Source organism: Columba livia, chromosome 1 (assembly GCF_036013475.1).
Source record: "Columba livia isolate bColLiv1 breed racing homer chromosome 1, bColLiv1.pat.W.v2, whole genome shotgun sequence".
NCBI classification, from domain to species: Eukaryota; Metazoa; Chordata; class Aves; order Columbiformes; family Columbidae; genus Columba; species Columba livia.
The window spans coordinates 70,618,350-70,637,111 of NC_088602.1; the positions used below are offsets into that span (position 1 = coordinate 70,618,350).

Consider the following 18,762-nt stretch of genomic DNA (forward strand, 5'->3'; position numbering starts at 1 on the left):
CCGAACACTCAACCCCTCTGCGAGTGTTGCTGAAATGCTGCTCTGGGGGCTGGGGAGCAGCCTGGGAGGTGGAATGCCGGGGGGAAAAAGGGATTCTGGGCCCAAAATCCCAGTGATTATACTGACTGGGACCATTCCAAAATCATTTTGATTTTAGTGTAGGCTATTTTCTGAGTGGCTACAAGTTTTAATGCTCCAAAGCTGCATTTACCTTATACTATTGGTTTTAGAATGCCTCTGTTATGTTTGTGTGGCTGAGAGGAAGGTGTCTGTGCTGAAAACCCACTTACTGAAGAGACCTGGACTCCTGCTTATTGCAGGCAAATATAGTTTATAAAATGCTGAGATATCACAAAGTAACTTGTTCTACAGTGGTAAATTTTTATTGTGAAGCAACTTTCTCCTTTCTTCTGGTATTCAAAACCTAAAACACGTGATGTGCACAGAAGGAAAGGCTGTAAGATGGAATGAAGAAGAAAATTCAGTGCTTTGGTAGGGATTGACTTTCTGTGATCTTAATAATCTTTCCCAGATCTCTTTAATCCTAGTAAAAAAGAAACAACCCTCCCAATAAATAAATCCCTTGAAAATTAAAAAACTTTTTTTTTTTTTAATGAAAAAAAAATGTTTGGTTTAGGTAGAGCACAAGATTTGGCTTGTCATGTGGCTGACGAGTTTGTTCCATAAATAAGTCTTACAAAATTTGAGATAGTAGGGAAAGAGATGAGAAGCTGAAAGAATCTGGACTTGGACAATTCCCTTGAGCTGAAATGAGTTGGATGGGAGAAAGCAGCATCATGCACGTCTGCCCTCGTGTAACTGCTGATGTTTGATCTTGGAGACAAGAGAGTGGACTGGATAGACCTTTTTTGGCCTCTTATCAAGAGTTTTACAGTGCGCCAAGCAGACTGGATTTCACATGACCTGACACTTAACAGTGGAGGGATTACTGGTCTTCAAAAATCAAAACCTGATTGTGTTGCAGAACCTCCCAGGTTTAGTCATTGAACAATTTCAGCCTAATTAAAGTGTTCTATTTTAGTTCTGCATTCAATGAACTGTTCCCCTCACTAAATGTCAGCTCTATTTTCCTAAAGCCAAAATGGGTGAAAACAGGAAATTTTTAAAAGGCAGCACTCAAACTTGGCAAGAGGGAGGCAATCCAGATCTCTTTTAGAGGACGGTATATACTGCTTGCTTGAAATGAGAGGAGCAGTTTTTCATGTCTGACAATCAGATGGATTTAGATTCTCAGTGCCTGAGACTGAAATACAGCAGTTTAATTCTAGTGGTTCAGTGATCTTGCTGACTTTTTTTTATTTGGTTCCCCAAATACTGACATCCAGGCAGATTCACCACCTCAGCACAAGCGATACTGCTGCCTTTTTTAGTGCTATATAAATAGTGTTATTAAGAGACAGAAGAGTAATTTTACACTGAGTTGCAGCAGTGTGACCCCTTGGCAGCGCTCTGCTGGAGCAGAGGAACAGGCCGCCCTGGCACGGCACCAATCCTCAGGGCTCCACAGACGTGGTCTGGGTTTGTAACAGAGAAATGGCTCAAAACATGGTTTCTGTTGCTTCTTAAGGTGACTTGACACGCAGGACAAATGGTCCTTTGCGAGCTTAACATTCAACAACTGTTGTTTCGTACTTTTTTTTTGGTGCATTAACTCCTGCCAGTTTGCTCCCTTTGCAACTCAAGAGCAATTTGATACCTGAGCAGCTGGGCAACTCGGTCTGAATGGATGAAATATTCCTGAGGATTTGCCAAAAAGGGCAGGACAGCCCACTTTGCTCAGGCCATCTCGCACACTTCAACATGACCTACAGCTCCACAGAGCCCATACTTCAGCATGCTCTGGGTATATTGTTCTGAAGAATGAGAAGTTGTTTTGCAAAGGTGAGTTTACTTATGTCTCTCAACTGTTTCTTTTAAATTCATTTGTAAAACATGGATCATTCCAAGCTCTTGCTAAAATTATGGCTCATATTTTATGTTTATCTATGCTTGCTCTTCAGGAAAATAATTATCCTCAGGGAATCCTAATCAAAATCTCTCTGTACCTCGTATGCAAGTGAGTTTTTTAGTTCTCTTTAGAGTGTGTGTGAGCGCTGAGGTGCCATTATTTTAATGGAATTTGTTTAGATGCTGTTCATAGCATTGTTTTTAATATAAAGACCATTTTCCATCTCCACTTTTTTTGCCTACTGTACAGTAAATGTAGACTGTATATAGATGACCCAGAAACTGTTGTTGGTTTTTAATTCCTGATTTCTTTTATTCTCACAAGTGTAGGCCTCAGTCCCCAATACTATTTAAGGAAGAAGTTCTGCAGTGCTCTTTGTCCTTGCTCCCCAAGCTTGTGATAATGATGGGTAAGAGAATACCCAATAGAGCCATGAATTTCATTAAAGGTTGCATTACTTTTGAAAGTCATCTTAGACATTCAACTACACTGTTGCAAAAGATCTTCAAGGAACTAAAGGTCTTACGCATCCAAATCTGGATTATCTGCAGCCTCTTTCTATTCACCGTTATCTTGCCTTCCACTTCCTCCAATTATTTTAAAATGCCCATCAGTAGGAAAAAAAAGGTAGAGATATTAGAAAAATATTCCATTTATCAATAGATGAGTGAGCTTTTTTTAATTTGTGCCACTTTTATAGAAGTTTTCCGACAAAAACTGGCACTTTCAGCGATATTTGAAACTGTCTTTTCTCTGCAAGGGAATTGCATGAAAAACTACAAATGCTGAGTCTTCTTGGAAACATATAGCAAGTTTCCTATGTGTTTGGCCTGCCACATTTGTATTCATATGCTAGTTTCCTACAAAACATCAGAAAAGCAGAATTACTATGCTTCAAGTGTTCAGTGTTAGAGATACTAGTAACATTCTTGATTACTCTGACCTATGAATTTCAAGAGTTTGGTGTGCTCAGAGTATGAACAATCTTAAGACAGCTACTGTGCCTCAATATGCCCAGCTGAATTTTCCCTCACCACATTTTTAACCTTGATCTAACCTCATGTGACTTGCAATTTGTGCACCTCCAGACCCAAGGAGCAAAAATGGGGCAAAGGTCCAATCCACTTGCAAAAAGTGCAGGGATACAGGGTGCTGGGTGCATTATTTTCATTCTAAACCTATAATTTATGCTGTGTTCTTGCCTGTTTCTGGCAAGGTGAAAATTAAATATATAAAGGATTTACTGAAAATGGGTGTCCTAGAATAACTTGAGTGAGGTTTGACACAAAAATATTAGGAAGATACTGAAGTGATAAGTTATACTCTGCTTGGCACAAATTAGTTTATAATATCCTTTTTGGAAAAAGGAGAAAGCTGTAGAAAAGTTTTTGGCCTTCTGCTCAGATGAAGGAGAAACAGAGCATGCTGGGGTAGGTGTCCTCAACTCTTTACTCAAATGGGCTGGTTGCAGGATGTGGAATACAGATGAGTCCCCCATTTATGGGATAATATTCATAGTGAAAAGAATATGTGGCAATAATCAGCTTTTGCATCAAGTGGGGCTGAGGAAATGAATAACTACATAAGTGATTTATTGTGAATGTATTTCAAGGTTACAAGTATAAGTTCTACTTAGTGTGATGACAAGACAATAGAAGATTATACAAACCACAACACCAATAATGAAAAAAAGTAATGTTTTTCTTGCCTCGGCAGACTTGGAAAGTTCTGTGCTGCTGCCTTCTCAGACTTTCCTTTGGCATCACTTTGTGGATAGAGATTAGGTGAGTTACTGTTCAAGGGTGGATTCAAAGAATCACTACTAACTGTTGGCCTGTGTGGAGATGGAGGGACTGTCATCAGACACAGGTTGTGTCTAAAAGTGTAAGGAGCTTTTTGCAAGGTCTACTTTGATTTCTTGGCTGTAATTGGTGCTGAAAACTTTATCAGAATGGGTACTGACACTCTGCTTCCTCTTGCACGTATGGTGTGCAAAAAGCTGGGAGGGTAACAACAGGTCCACTTAAATATATGCTGAGAAGACGTGATTGTCAGTGATGATGCATCAATTAAGGGTTTCAGAGGCCAGAAACCATTTCTCAAATATAAAGACTATTATCTAACTATAAAGGGATTTTTATTTTGTTCCCAGTGAACCTGGCTAATTAATTCGAGCTCTAATTTTCACCCTAAGCTTGTAGATGAGAAGTTGAGCATGAGAAAAACAAGTCGTTGTTCATTTAGAATACACTGTATCCTACCTTTGAAGCTGAAAAAGTCAAACTCAGCTCCACAAAGGATATGTTATATTCCAAGATTCGTTAGCTCTCCCCACACTATACAATGGTACAGAAAAAGTCACCTTCCCTGCCCTCCGTATACCCAAATCACCTCTTCCAAAACACCCAAACCAGTGAATCACAGCTTCGTGATTCCACACTCTCACATTCAAAAGGAAAGAGAAAATAAAATTATTCTCGGCATTATTACACTGGTAGCCAAGTGTGGGAGGAGGAGCTCAATATTAGCAGTAATTTTTAATTTCTACCAAAAGAAGCATAAACTTTGCAATCTTATTTTTTTTCCTGTATAATATCTGAACATGGTTCTGTGCTTGGGTAATTTATAGCAAGTCTTTATTTGAAAAACTCCCCAAATCTGCTCAGTTATGGCTGGAGTAAAAACCTTATGTATTATCCAAAAAAATATTTGCAAGCAGATGGAGAATTCCTTCTTGTACTTTCACATCAATGAAAACACATTTGTTCATAGTAAAATCCTGCTGGTATATTTTAGACCTGATTTGACCTAATTTTAATGAAAGGTCAGAGAAAGAACAACTGAACTTTAAGACTGCTTCTATACCTGCACTGATTTGTACATGTTATGCATAACTGCTTTAATCTTTCTTGTTAAGCAGCAGCTGTAAGGAACCTTTCTGAGACCAAGCCTGTCCTCAGTTCTCCCTGGAGGCAAATGTACGGGGATAAGGCCAAATGGCATATAGTCATGGTCAACTTTAAAAGGATGTAGAAACACGGTTACATTCTGACATCATCCAGTTTATTTTCTAAAGTGAGCCTGTGTGGTAATAAAGAAATTTGAAAGCAAGCAGGACTCACTGCCAAATGCTGTTCTATGCCTAGGATGGCTAATACGTATTGATTTGGATGATAGCTTCTAGTTTTTCAGTAACACAAGGTCTTTACCAATTTTACTTCAGATATCTCAAAGCATATATGAACAAATGAATATCTGTCTTCTCACTGAGATGGTTTAGACTGATTCTGCAATTTATTCAATTTTTAAAGCAAATGAACTACCCAACTTCTAAATAAAGACAGTTACTAGTACCAGTAAAGCCACACTGAGGTAACATCCCACAATTAAGTGGCAGGTACTATATTTAAATGCAAGAATCAGCACAGACTCGGCTGTCAGGAAACAGAACCTCATTACAGGTGATGATCTAGGAAAAGTCTCAAAGCCCAACCTCCAGGGGATGAGTCCTGTTAAGTATTGGGACAAGCCCATCAGAGGTACCAAGTTTTCTTTCTCTACTAAATTCACCTACTGTAACAACTTTTCCCCACTCAGACTACTGGAATGCTGCAGGAAGGAAAACAGGTAAGCATGCTTTTCCATTTATGAATTTTTTCAATTCAGTATCAAGTTTTCCATAAATTCTTACTTTGACTTCTTCACATAGAGCCAGTAGACAACACCTGCAACCAGAGCAGCCAGCAGAAGACCGACTACAATCCCCACTATTAGCTTTGCCTGGTCATTAACCTTTTCACTACTGTCATCTGAAGCAAAGAAGAAAAGTTAATGAGGTCACCTATGATAAAAGTAAAGCATTACACCATTTCTAAAGAATTTCCATTAGAAACAAAAAAAGGGGTTAGAAAGTAAAAAAAAAAGTAGGCATTGTTCTTAAAAACACATTTAAAGCTTCAAGAAAGTCACATTCTTAATTAATCATGGCACCAATTATTTCAAATCAAGTCCAACTTCGAGGGACTGTGGAAATTGTTCATTAACACTACATAGGTTTTGAGCTGAGACAATCAGCACAAGGGGTTATGGAGACAGAAAACCATACATACCACTTCTATCCTCTGGCTCATCATATTCAGGAATACTTACTGTAACAAAAATATGTTAAAATCAAATTAAAACCAAAATGTGTTATACCTGGACATCACCTTTAATTGCATATTTGCAGCAATGACAGAAACAATGAAACTTAATGCAGTGTTTGCCAAACAAGGTAATTAACCTTTAAGCAGAAGTCTTTCCTTTGTAACTATAATATATCCAATTGAAGAATCGTATTCAAAACCTGTAATATTAATGTCAGAAATATTTCAGACTGAATATTTCTGTATTACCCTTCCACAAACTGTAGCTTCTCACCACCTTTGATCATTGAAAACTGGCATTCAATCAAAGCCCAGTATGGCTGATCACTGCTCTGAATCAAGTCATACCAATAATAATAATGACTGGAATTTGCAGCCCAAAAGATGATGTTAATTTAGTAACCAATTAGGACTTTTGTCTACAAAAATAATGTATTATTTCACACTATTTTTGTACTATTACTTTGCAGTATCATTTTGTAATATTATTTACTTTTCTAAATAATATACGGCACACATAAGATAGCTAGCTAAGAAAGTCATGGAGACTAAGTGACTTCATCCAGAAGGCTATCACTACATTTTATGTACTACTGATCCAGAGTGGATTTACAACTGCTTGACTTAAGACAAAAAGGTCAAATATCTCAGTATCAATATTACTGTGCAGACCCACTTTTCATATGAGTGTGAAGTGTGGGCACTTTATGTGAAAACTACAACGTTCAGGAAATGGTCTCTACAAGACACTCACTAGCAGAGACGTTCAGGGAGGTCACAGTCCTTTCTAGCTCATTTTCTGCAATGCAAGTTAAAGTCACATTTTCCTCAGGAGCAATTACAATTTTACTGGAAAATTTGCCATTAACATATTTGGTCTCCTCTGTCTGAAAAGGCAAAAAATGAAGATTAGTGTTCTTGAAAAATGCAAGGAACACATTCATTACCTGTATTACACATTGAAAATGTTCAGAGGTGAATAACTTTCAACTGTAATATTTCAGTTTTCTGAACAATAACAATAGAAATAATGCATTATTTTGTTAATGTGAATATCTGCAAGAAAACCCTTTGGCCAAGATATCCAGTTAGAGCTACATTTGTATAGTGTGCATTGTAAGACCACTGATAAAGAGGCATTTTTGAGAAAGTTAACCACATTCTGCATTTGCTTTTGCTTCTTTTGACTATTTAAAAATATTCTGAATGCCAAAATTTTTAAAGAAAATCACAACCCCAAACTTCTAAGTTCTCATTTATTTCCAGCTTGCTGTTTTTCACTTATGTCTTTATAAGGAAATATAATCACTGTAAAGTTTTCTGCTTTCCAGAATACCAAGTTGTTTCCACACTAAGCATTATTTTGCCAAGTTACATGTATCTAGTAGTACGTGCAGTATCTGTACTGTAATAAGGATGTGAAGTTATTCCTTAAATTTGCTGCACATCATTATTTTCAATCATTTATATAGCTTCAAGACAATTCCTGCCCTATTAACATCAAATAAACGGACAAATTTTGACAGCCATACATAATACCTGTAGGATTAAAGCAAAACCTAATGGAATAATTAAATCTACAGGAGCGCCGTGCATTGTACTTCCAGTCTCTAACTGCTTGTATAGCTGCTTCATTTATTTTGCCTACTGAGGCAAAATGCAGCAATGCTTTGCACATCATTCGGTATTCAATATGAAAATACATCATTTTGCTTATTTTTCAGGTATTTTTCCTGCTATCCATATAAAAAGTTTTATAACCGTATAAAAATGACTATAAAAATTAGGATAAAAACTGCAAATCCCATAAGGAACTATACTGACTGTATTTTCTAACTTGTACTTGCCACATCTCATTACATTTCACCCAGTTAATGCCTACATCAAGTACCCATTTGCTTTCAAATGTAAGTTCTATAGTTCCATCATTATTTGTAAATTCTTTATGCAATGGCAAAATCACCACATTACCCAGATAAAACGACTAAGTACCTTCACTTAAAAATGCATATGTCAATTTTAAGCTTTTCTTTTTCCTTCCAGCTTTGGCTTGTAGCCAGTGGATCTTCTGTGCCTTCACCTGCTCTGTTCAAAGGATCTTTATCGTCAGAAATCATCCATGTAAGTACCATGTAACTACAGCTGCCACTTAACCTCTTAGATAAATGAAACAGACATTTTCTCTTTTTTTTATTTAATCTCACTATCTGGGAAATGTTCCCCAATTTTAAATCACACCTCTTATGCACTATCTTTTGGTGAATAAAGTCATAAGAAGGATACTTGCTTTATTTATGATGCTTCCACTACCAGTAACTGTCCATTGCACTGCTGGTTTGGGAAAACCTTCCACATGGCAGACAATTGTTTTAGACATTTTATTTGTGTTGGTTTTCTTTGTCATTTTGATTTGAGGTTTTCCTACAAGAACAATATTACAGTTAACAATTTTGTTTGAAAAAGACAATTAATAATCACAGTTACCTGCTTCCTTACCTTCAACAATAAGTTTAAGTGTCTTTCTTTTCTTTAACCCTTCAACCTCCTGGAGAGTAGTTTCACAGATGTAGTTTCCAGCATCTTGATACTGAAGACTTGAAAATGATGGACTTGTTTGCATTCTCATATTGTCCTGATAAGGTAAGGAGTCAATCCCTGTTAATTCTAACTCAGAGTATGTTAACTTCTAAATTACAAATGTGACTACTATCAACAGAATTTTTCACATGCTTTGGTAGATTAGAGCCTCACTCTGAAAGCTTTCCCCCATTTATAACTATATTGAAATAACCAACAGCAACTTAACAGCAGGAAAAGTGGAAACTACTGGAGGTTTATATAAGCCACCTTCCCCCCTCTTCAAAAAAATTGCTTTCAAATCAAGGGCATAGATGAGATGAATTGTTTGTTCTGAGCTTTTCTAGTGGGCTGGCAAAAACCACTAGTGGTACAAGCTGTTTGAGACAGAGACAGCTCAGGCTGATGAGATCAATATATGCTACCAAATAACCATCAGGTATCATTATTTTTAGTTTCCAGCAGTATAAGTTTAATTTATCCCCACCTTCTATGGTGGCTACCTTTTCTACCAGCCACTGAACACCGGTTGCTAACATCCATCTTCTCAACATGCCTTGCTTCTGAGAAAATAATTTATGAATCAAAATTCCTCCAAATGGGCTTTCCTTCTTAGAGAGACCTGATTCTCAAGCCTTGTATAGGACATTTTAAAAAGGTTATATTGGCATCACAGTAGGCATTACTTCTCTCCACTTGAAAACTGGATCAATTACAGTAACTGATTTTCACTCATCAGCCTGAGGAGCTTTCATTTTAGCAATATTTGTAAGACTTATTTTAACAATACTCTTTAAAAGCCCAATGAATTACTGCTTCCTTTCAAAACACAGAAGTAGCAGCAGTAATATGAAGAGGCGAACACTGAGATGAATTGCTGACCTTTATCCAAAACACAGTTGCATTTCTACTAGAAGAAATCGTGCATGACACACGCAGTTCCTCTCCAATCTGTTTTGTGACTTCTCCACTTGGAGTAAGCTGCAAATCCAAATCTGGGGTGAAAAGAACATTTATCAAATGTTAATCTCAGAATGCCTGGCCCGTTTCAAAGGCTTACCCAGGAAAGAAAATGTGACTAATTGCACTCCTTAAATTAAAGATTTCAGTTATTCAATAAAATCTAAATCAATTTTACAAGTAAGGGAGAAGAGAGAATTATTCTAAAATAGGCACTGCAGAACATTCACATTTTTACTGTAATTACAGGCTAAAAGGAAAAAAAAAAAAGCAAAAAGTCACTAATCACTAGACAAATGGATACACTTTTTTCACCTTGTACTGCTGAAAGAATGACAGAGGAGGTACAAGAAGCTGAAGGGGTACTTCAGACAGCAGCATGTACATCTTGAAAGGGGAAGCACAGACTGCTGCGAGGGCAGCTTGCTAAGGGCCAAGCAGAAATACCATCAGGGCAGGACTTGCGCAGGTGGGACAGATTAACCTAAACTGTAAGTGTGGAGAAAAGGATAGGAGGACGAGTGGTAACTTTCTCAACTCTCATAAAACAAGTCGATTTTTAGACTCAGCATCTGGACAGGATGAGGATAGTCAATACAGGGTGTGTGAGACATGATACTGACTGAAGCGGCGAGGGGTCTGAATTACAGGGTTGGGGTGCTGAGCATGAGGGCCTTTCATTTGTTTGTTTTCATTTGTAACTTAAAAAGCCACTTTTGTGTAACTCAGAGTCCAAGTTTTGCCTGACCTGTTTTGGCTCCAGGGAAGTTGCAGAGTCACTGATAGCTGTGTTTGACGCAAGGCAAGGTGAGAGCCAGTAACAGGAAGGTCAGGAAACACTGCTCTAGATTTTTCCTAGTATATGGATTTGGCAGGCTAGCGATTTCTTTGTCAAAAAAACCCAACCCAAACCAAAACAAACAAAAAAACAAAAAGAAAAAACAAAATCGTACACTGAAGCAGAGTTTGCCAAGCTAAACCTCTATTTTGCTTCCCCTCTCACAGTCCCTTGCTTGTGAGCCAAGTTGCCTGCTTGAATGATGATCACAGATGCACACACAGACTCAAATGGCAAGCCTGTATGATTTTTATTACAAATACAGTACTTGCTTGAAAAGGACTGCGAAACATCCTTTTGGCTTTTAAGCAGAGTATACAAAAATCTTAGGGCAAAATCACAGTTGGTAGGGGAAAGGGAAAATAGTGAGTTTTCCTTAACAAAACAGCAAACTGAGCTACTGGCTTCATTCAGTGGTTGCCCTGGGAACACCATTGTAATTAAAGGCAGAACTTCAGGAAACAACTAAGCTTCATCCTGTACTATTAGTCTGCATTATCATCTGTGTCACGAGTCTAATGCCTAGTCCAAGAGGTCACAGGAATGATACTTTCATCTGTGGACAAGTAAAGCAAAGATCTTACCAAAGAGAGAAATGGTATAATGTTTTGTTTCTGTATTTCTACAGGGATTTCTCCCCCTACCTCCCCAAACAAGTAAATGCAACCCAACTGACAAGGTACTGCAGATCTTACCATTGCTTCCACAAGAAAGAAAAAAAAAGACAAGACTCAGCCAGTAAGCATTTGTATATAGATTCAGGTGGTGCATGGGATGTGTTTCTTCGTGCTCTTGAGCGCATACTACAAAGGCAGACGGGTGGTTGAAGAAACAGTTAAGATTTTATGTTTTTCCTCAAGCTGACTTTCCTTCAACATCTATTTAAACCTTTTGTTCTTTGAAGCAAGGTAGCACCTCAAACCCAAGAGATCACCAAAGACCATACAGGACGAATTCCTCTCACATATTAGATTTTTGGCTTTCATCTTAAGCAAGGCTGACATGGAGCCCAGATCAATCCTTAAGCCAGTCTTCCTCTGGGGTAGCATGCCTGTGTACCCTCTGTGCCTACCCTTTTTGTGCTATAACTGGGAGTAACCCCCTCTCACACAGTAGTCTTGGTTGCTGTAGAAATTCAGGAAAATTTACAGTGCATGAGATAAACTGCATAGCACAGAGCAGTATTTGTAAGGTGATTTATGAGGCAAGTACAGAATTAAGCTAATGTTTCACATAGGATCCCCTCTAGGAACTCTATTTTGATTTGGAGTAATATTCTGCCAGCTTATCTGTAGGGTCTATAAAGAAATGTGATGTAGATACTTTTACCTTTCAACTTATATGCTTCATTAGTAAATAATCTTCTTGGTATAGAAGTATGAGGAGAAAATATTTCCTGCATACAGAAGACTGTCAAAATTAATTTTTCCCTGACATTGAAAGAAAAACTTTGTTGCAAGAGTTTTCCATACATTTCCCGTTTATCTTTGAAATGTTCATCATAAACAAATTTCTCATCAGACACCATTTTCAATACATGCTAGTTCTTAGTGTGGTCTCACTTGAAGTCTTACATTGATTTCAGTGCTGTCTTTGCATACCAAATAGCACAGGGAAGAGGCAAAGAGTGCATTCTGCATGTATTACCACATCATGGGAGAGAGGTATGGAATTAATGTGGGGAAGACTGGAGCAAACATTTCAGTTTTAAAACTCTATTATATACATAGGACAGGTAGGGGGCCTGTAGTAGAATACTGTGCTGCAACTGGGAAAACTATGCACAGCACTTGCCTGTAGTCTGAACTCCTCAAAAATACAAGGTGTTTCAAAAAGATGGACCCATCTTCAAAGCATGGTGATTTCAAATTTGGTCCATCTTTTTGAAACACCCCATACTATCCTGCAACCAGAAACTTCTAATATATTGAAAATAGATTTTTTTTTTTTTTTCATGGAACATTCAAGATGTGATTTCCTCTTTATTTTCGGTGTGTCTGTAGCACAAGACTATAAAAATACCTATGGAGAAAAACTAAAACCTTTAATTTACTGGAAGGTTTGCAAACCTTTTTCCCCAGAAGACACATTTTAGCAGAACAGAAAGCATCACAAAGAGGAAGTTCCAGAGACCTACTCTGTATGGGGTTATATGTGCAGAAATAATTACAGCAAGAGATAAAGAAAATGGACTGTGAGTTGGAACAGTCACCAGCTTCATTATAGCTGAGGCAAGATACACTTGTCCTTTCCTGCCAGGTACTTTCCTTGCCTTGCATGGGTTGTACTTCTACAGCAGTTTAAGTGGTTGTGAACAGATTTTGCCCCTGTCTTCTCCTTCCTGGCCTCTACCAGGTTTGCTCATCTGATACTGGGCAAAATCACTCAAGGAATGGAGGTGGCAGAAAATTAACAACCTAGTGTAAAAAACCAAGCACACAACATTAATCCTGTTCTGTTGGTCCCTCTGTTGAGGGACAAATCATGCCAACTACAAGCACTCAGTTCTGCTGGACTTTAAACCAGGACCTTGCTGCACAGATTCTGTACCTGCTCTGAGGGGCAAGAGCCCAGGTTTTCTGGTTTGTCCCTTATATTCTGTGGGTAAGGAAGAAACTCTTTATTCCCCCCGCAATTTGTTTTATGAATAACATATTTCCCTAAACATTATGGGTAACTCAGGTGCTTTAATGCTAATTTTCAGCTTTCTATGAATCTCATAATTTACATTCCTCTTGGAAAAAAAGAGCTTGGTATTTTTCTGCTACAGAAATACTTAAGGGCTATAATATCCTAATGCATTTTCATACTAGCATGAAGCCTTCCCTACCTAGACACTGAAAGGAACCAGTGTAATTATACTGCTCAATAAAATCTGTTTGGGAAAAAGCACTACAGTTGAAATGTAACAAAATACTATAAATCGTTTCACATATTTAAATTAAAAATATTGTATTGCTTTTTCTTTTTAAAGTGAAAATAAAAAAAAATATCTGAAGTGCCAAGATGAGACATGAGGAAATGAAAAGCCTTGATTCAGAATGAAAGCTTTTTCAGCACAATGGCATAGACAAGAATATTCATCCATATATGAAAAGGTAAGCAGTATAGCAAAAGACGGAGAAAAAATAGGATTTGATAGATGTTAACAAGTAGTATTTGAAGGACAAAAAACATCATGGAGGCCCCAAAAAATCTGATGATCTAACATGAAAAATATCTAAGTACATTAGAAGAAGGATAAAGCACTAAAAATTACTGAGCTATATTGGAAAATTAATATAAAGTAAGCAAGCGAAAGATGAAAGCAAATATTATAAAGCATCCACAAGTTTTATGACTTTTTCAGAGGAATTCTCACAACCAAACACGCTGCTGAAACACTTTAGACAAGCGTAAGTCAAGACATGGAAGTAGCTTAAAGATAGGTCATGGTCTGGGCATTCAGGAATTACAGAACTACTCCAGGCCACTGTACCTCATTTAAGCAAAGATTTTATTGCAGATAGAGGTGCTTAAGAAAACAAAACAAAATGAACTCTAAGCGAAGAGAAGCAGTAGGATACTAGATTGTACCTATGAGTTCTGAATAGCTGCACTAGCTGCCAACACTGGAAAGACTTCTGTCAAAAAAATACATGCTTCTCTCATGTAGTAAAGCTCTTCTGACATGCAGACAAAATAGTAGAGAAAGGAAAACTGGCTTGTTATAAATAACTTGGAGCTAAGGAAGTCGTTCTTTAGAGCAAATATTTATGGAAGTACAAGTAGACATGCAATCCCCTTAGAGTAAAATAAAAGGGTCAGTTATATCACAGCAAACTCCCAGCAAGCTGCCTTTGATACCGGGCAGCTAGCGGCAGCAGTACAGAGCTCCCTTCAGACCTTACATACCCTGACTCCTGGCAAAGAGAAGGTGTGGGTAGGAAAACAGCAGATGACATACTAAATGCAAACTATCCATTAAATGTAATAGTGTAATTATTCAGGTACAGATATATTCTGAATGCATTGTACATCTTTTAAGAAAAAAAATCAAAAACAAGTATACAAACCTGACATTTCTTTTTCTGTAGAGTATAACTACTGTGGAAGCCTTTAAACTTCATTACCCCTCATGTCCCTCTGAACCTGTAAACTATTAAAGGTATTTATACTACTGGGAGGACTTCAGACCATCAATGTTTTTACAAGAAACGTGGTAGCATTGGCCTGGATCTCATGTCACAGCCTGTGACAGTAGAACAAAGTTTGAAAGAGTTCCTGCTCTTGTTTTCTCACATAAAGAGATGAAAATCAACCCTTGAAAAGCAATCATTGCTTCCAATGGTTCAGCTAGTTCAATGGCTGCTTTGAAAGTGGTGCTGATAAAGTGTAAATACTCTAGTATCTAGCTACAGGAACTTTACTGAGCTCTGTAGCTTTCACTATTCTGGGAAAAGTGAAAAAAGCAACTTGTCCTATATGAACATAACAAATTCCTAAGACTCTTCTCTAGACTCCTTACATGTTAACCTCATTGAGGCAAGATGAAAACATGTTAGACTATGTGAATTTGATTACGAATGATGACCTTCAGCAATATGACTGTGAGCCAGCTTGTGTGTTTTGAGTATATTCTAAGACACAGCGGAAGCAGAATAATTTTCCACACATATGTTCACATGAGTGAAACATAAAACACCAGAATTTTCACTGTATGTGATAGTACAGTAATACCATATACTATACAAAGGTTATATAAAGTGAATCTGTATCTAAACCATGGAGTTGAGAAAGTTAAGGTTTTCAAACAGAAATACATTCAAAAAAGTAAAAAAAAAAACAAACCAAAAAAACCAAGCAAACAACAAAATGAACAAACAAACCAACCAACCCAAACACACAGAAAAGGCAAACAAAATAAACCCAAAGACATGACATGCTTTATATCAATCACATCATTCAGTTCTTCTGTAGGTTAACTGGACTGATCTACCTAAGTCAAGCAGAAAGGCCATCTCAGACAGTACCAGGTAGGTTTCTTGCCTAACTAGGAATGCAAAATGCAATCACTTACAGTGCACAGTGATGGTGGTGGAGTCCATCATGGTTTTGTCCAACAGAGAGCACTTGTATTCTCCTGTTGCATTTCGTCTCACATCTGTCATAACATAAGTATCTGAGCTTCTTATACCTTCTGCTTCTCCCTGTGGATGGAAAACAAAATATTTCTTGCAAACGAGTCTCCTAAAAACTTTCATTTTTGTTGAGTTTTTTTATTATTATAAGGATCCTAAAATACTCCAAAATATGTATAGACACAGTATCATTGAAGTGTAGTTGCCTACTCGTAATTTTAAGGTTTATTTCCTGTGTAACGACATATTTTTAGAAAACACCTACAATTAAAAGCTTACTATTTAACTGAATGACTAACTTATTTTAACAGGACATTAAAATACAAAATCTGAAAGTTTAGCAGAAGGAAAACAGGAAGAAAGCAAAAGACTGAAACAGGCTGCAGATAAGACTGTTAGAGAAATCACAAGAGTAAAAAAAAATATGTTTCTAAATCTGTATCTGAAATGATATATTCAGTTTAGGAAAAAACATAAAATGAAGTGTGCTGCACTATATATTTTTAAACAGCAAAAACAAACCTTGCTCTTTCCATATAGTGTATTCACTGATGTACATGACCTACAGAAACTGGTGTTTTGAATTAGCAAGTGTTGCTTTCTGGCTGTCCAGTTCCCACCTGACTACAACTGACTGACTTAGAAACAAGTATAGAATGAAACCCCAATTCATGTCTCTGAATCCAGAAAGAAGTTTATGATACCCTTGAGTCTTGCAAAGAAATCACCAATTCCAGCTCTCCTTGAGAGAAAGGGCTGGTCTCAGGTAGCAAGGGGACTGAAGATAAGACAAAGGTGGGTGTTTAGCTCACCCACTGTGATCATAGAGCATGGACGGATACCAGATATTTTTTCCCTGGCATATAGTGAGTTCCTAAGTTGACTCACTGAATCTAAATATCTGTTCTGAGATAAGAGGACTTCAGCATCTTGTTTCCCTCGCTGCTCTTCAGCAATTCAAACATGCCAGGAGTGCAAAGTAGATGCGGAATATGTTCAAAGGGCAATACGCAGTTTTTGAAATACCTGAAAGAATGCCACTGCTTTTGGCCTCTCTCTTGGCAAGATCAACTCTGCTCACTACTGCAAGTAGGAACAAAAAAAAAAAGATAGAAAACAGGAGAGAGAAGCAAGATATGGCAAATAGGACCAGGAATTTTGGAATGTAAAGCCACATCTGTCTGTGGATTTCACCAATACTATGAAGCTTAACGGAACCAATGCCTTTATTTTTCTCAATTTGCATCTTACACATTTGACAGATTTGTCCTAAGCTGTCTCCTGTGCTGTTGCACTGGATCTTATTGTTATGCAACCAAAAAAAAAGTAAAAAAATTAAAAGACATTGCAAAAAGATTCACTGGGGAAAATCCAAAAAAGGCTGAATTTCCTGTATTTTCACTGCTGGATCTTTGGCTCTTATGACAACAGATGAGGTGATTTTATTCAAATTGCCTAACCCCTGTTGTCAAAACTGCTTCTTATCAAAGTATCTGATGTTGGGAAATGAAGCCTAACAATTTTTAGTAGGTCCAAACCTCAAAAATCTACTCCCCACTGCACCCAAAGGAGAGGTTCTTTCAAAATATTTTGCCAACTCAGCTGAGGTGTTCTCAGAGAGTCTGACGTAATGGCTGATGTCTATCTTCAGTTTTAGTTGCATTAAATTCCTTCATTTGCTATAAAATCACGTATACACTGACACACAGCAGTGTCAGTAGGAAGGGATGATACAGAATATTTCACTACGCAGTGACAGCAAGGCAGGACTTACTGGAATGTAAAACAGGAACTCCTGTGGAGGAGGGTTGCCATTTCCTGAGCACTTCAGAGTGATGTTATCGCCTTCTTTAATGGTACTACTTTGTGACAGCACTTTAATAGTCACCTTCTCTGTTGGATCTGTGAAAATAATGTACACATATAAGAGCTTCTGCAAAATACACAGTTACGCTATGCATATGATACTCATTGCTGAAGAGTATGCGATTTTATCATCAAGCAGGTGAAGGTATTTGCATGTGTAGATTTTTTTATAAAAGAAATGATGTATTTTTGCAAGTGAAGAAAGAGCAAAGAAGCCATATGATACAAAATTCATTTTTCTTTGTCAGAATACCTGCAACTGAGTCAGCAACGATTACAACCATGTCATGTGCTTAAAAGAAAAAACCCTGAACAGTTTCATGGTATGATTTCATTATGAGGGATTAACTTGTCCTCTGTGAAGCTCACTGTTTGGAGGACTGCAGCAATCAGAAAAACAACTGAAGCTCTCAACGCCTTACATTAGTAGTAGATAATAGCCTTCTTGCATTAAAAAGAAAGAAATATGAACCAAGCAACTGTGTTCAGCCTATTCTATATGCTGATCACTACGGGCTTTCATGAAGATGAATTTGGTGAACATAATAGGACCCTTAACATAGTCAACATAACTATAAATGTAACGTACTTCTGTCATGTTCAGTGAAGTTGAACTATAACTTACATTTTACTTTGGTAATTTTTTTAAGGCAAAGACAGAGTATACCTTAATAGATGCTGGTTCTTTCTAAGTAGAAGCCTAAATAGAATTTTTCAAAACCGAAGTAAAATGAACAAAATTAAAGCAAATAATATCACAGATAATGCTCAGTGTTTTAATTTCAATGAATAAATTAAATTCCACAAAAAAAAAAGATTCCACCAAAGATGCCAGTCTTGCATTAAGACACAGTACAGTGCACCTTATTAGACTCACAAAAAAAAAATCTACACAGCATAGAAACCCTTGCCTGACAGTTGATTTTGTGTGTTTAGCGAAGTGTGCACTCTACAGCCCTTCCAACCCTTGAGGCATTCATCACGTCCGTCTTCTGCTACGAGGTTTCTCAATAACAGGAGCTGCTTTCTCCTGTGGCCTCTGGATGACTGAGAGCCCTGGCACAGCATCTCACTCCTCCCCACATGAAGAGTGGTACCGGGCCTTCAACGAGCCACCTCCTCCCTCCTTCCATCTCAGTACCTTCAACGCTGAAGCACAGCTCTGCCTGCAAAGGAAAGGGAAGTCCAGCCTTTCCTCCAGTGTGGAATACAACAAGCACTGTGAAGTAGCCATCCAGGAATCACCTAAACTCTTGGCGGCTGCTGGGCCAAAAAGCTAGTTTCAGG

At 37.6% G+C, this 18,762-nt stretch overlaps 1 protein-coding gene and 1 long non-coding RNA gene across 7 annotated transcripts in view; one reads left to right on the forward strand and one right to left on the reverse strand.

The window, feature by feature from the left end:
• The window catches only part of ALCAM (activated leukocyte cell adhesion molecule), a 133,937-nt gene that overhangs the window by 5,306 nt on the left and 109,869 nt on the right, over positions 1-18,762 (reverse strand). For 3 of the 5 annotated variants that reach the window (XM_065061443.1, XM_065061469.1, XM_065061458.1), the window contains exons 7-15: positions 17,384-17,511; positions 15,549-15,678; positions 9,574-9,686; positions 8,611-8,746; positions 8,402-8,535; positions 6,869-7,001; positions 6,079-6,117; positions 5,661-5,778; positions 3,678-3,803 (exon numbers count right to left, since the gene is read on the reverse strand). In XM_065061443.1, the coding sequence (XP_064917515.1) occupies positions 3,678-3,803; positions 5,661-5,778; positions 6,079-6,117; positions 6,869-7,001; positions 8,402-8,535; positions 8,611-8,746; positions 9,574-9,686; positions 15,549-15,678; positions 17,384-17,511 (1,057 nt within the window). Of the gene's footprint in view, positions 1-3,677; positions 3,804-5,660; positions 5,779-6,078; positions 6,118-6,868; positions 7,002-8,397; positions 8,536-8,610; positions 8,747-9,573; positions 9,687-15,548; positions 15,679-17,383; positions 17,512-18,762 lie in introns of all 5 variants that reach the window. The other 2 variants (XM_065061450.1, XM_065061463.1) reach the window with 2 other exon arrangements.
• LOC110364730 (uncharacterized) lies at positions 1,685-18,585 on the forward strand. Of its 2 annotated transcripts, none has more exons than XR_002423689.2 (7): positions 1,685-1,902; positions 3,686-3,753; positions 8,158-8,235; positions 8,671-8,754; positions 11,118-11,227; positions 13,464-13,587; positions 18,412-18,585. It is a non-coding gene; the product is annotated as an uncharacterized LOC110364730 (long non-coding RNA). The 2 variants fall into 2 exon arrangements; XR_010472292.1 differs by lacking the exon at positions 1,685-1,902 and adding an exon at positions 2,220-2,378.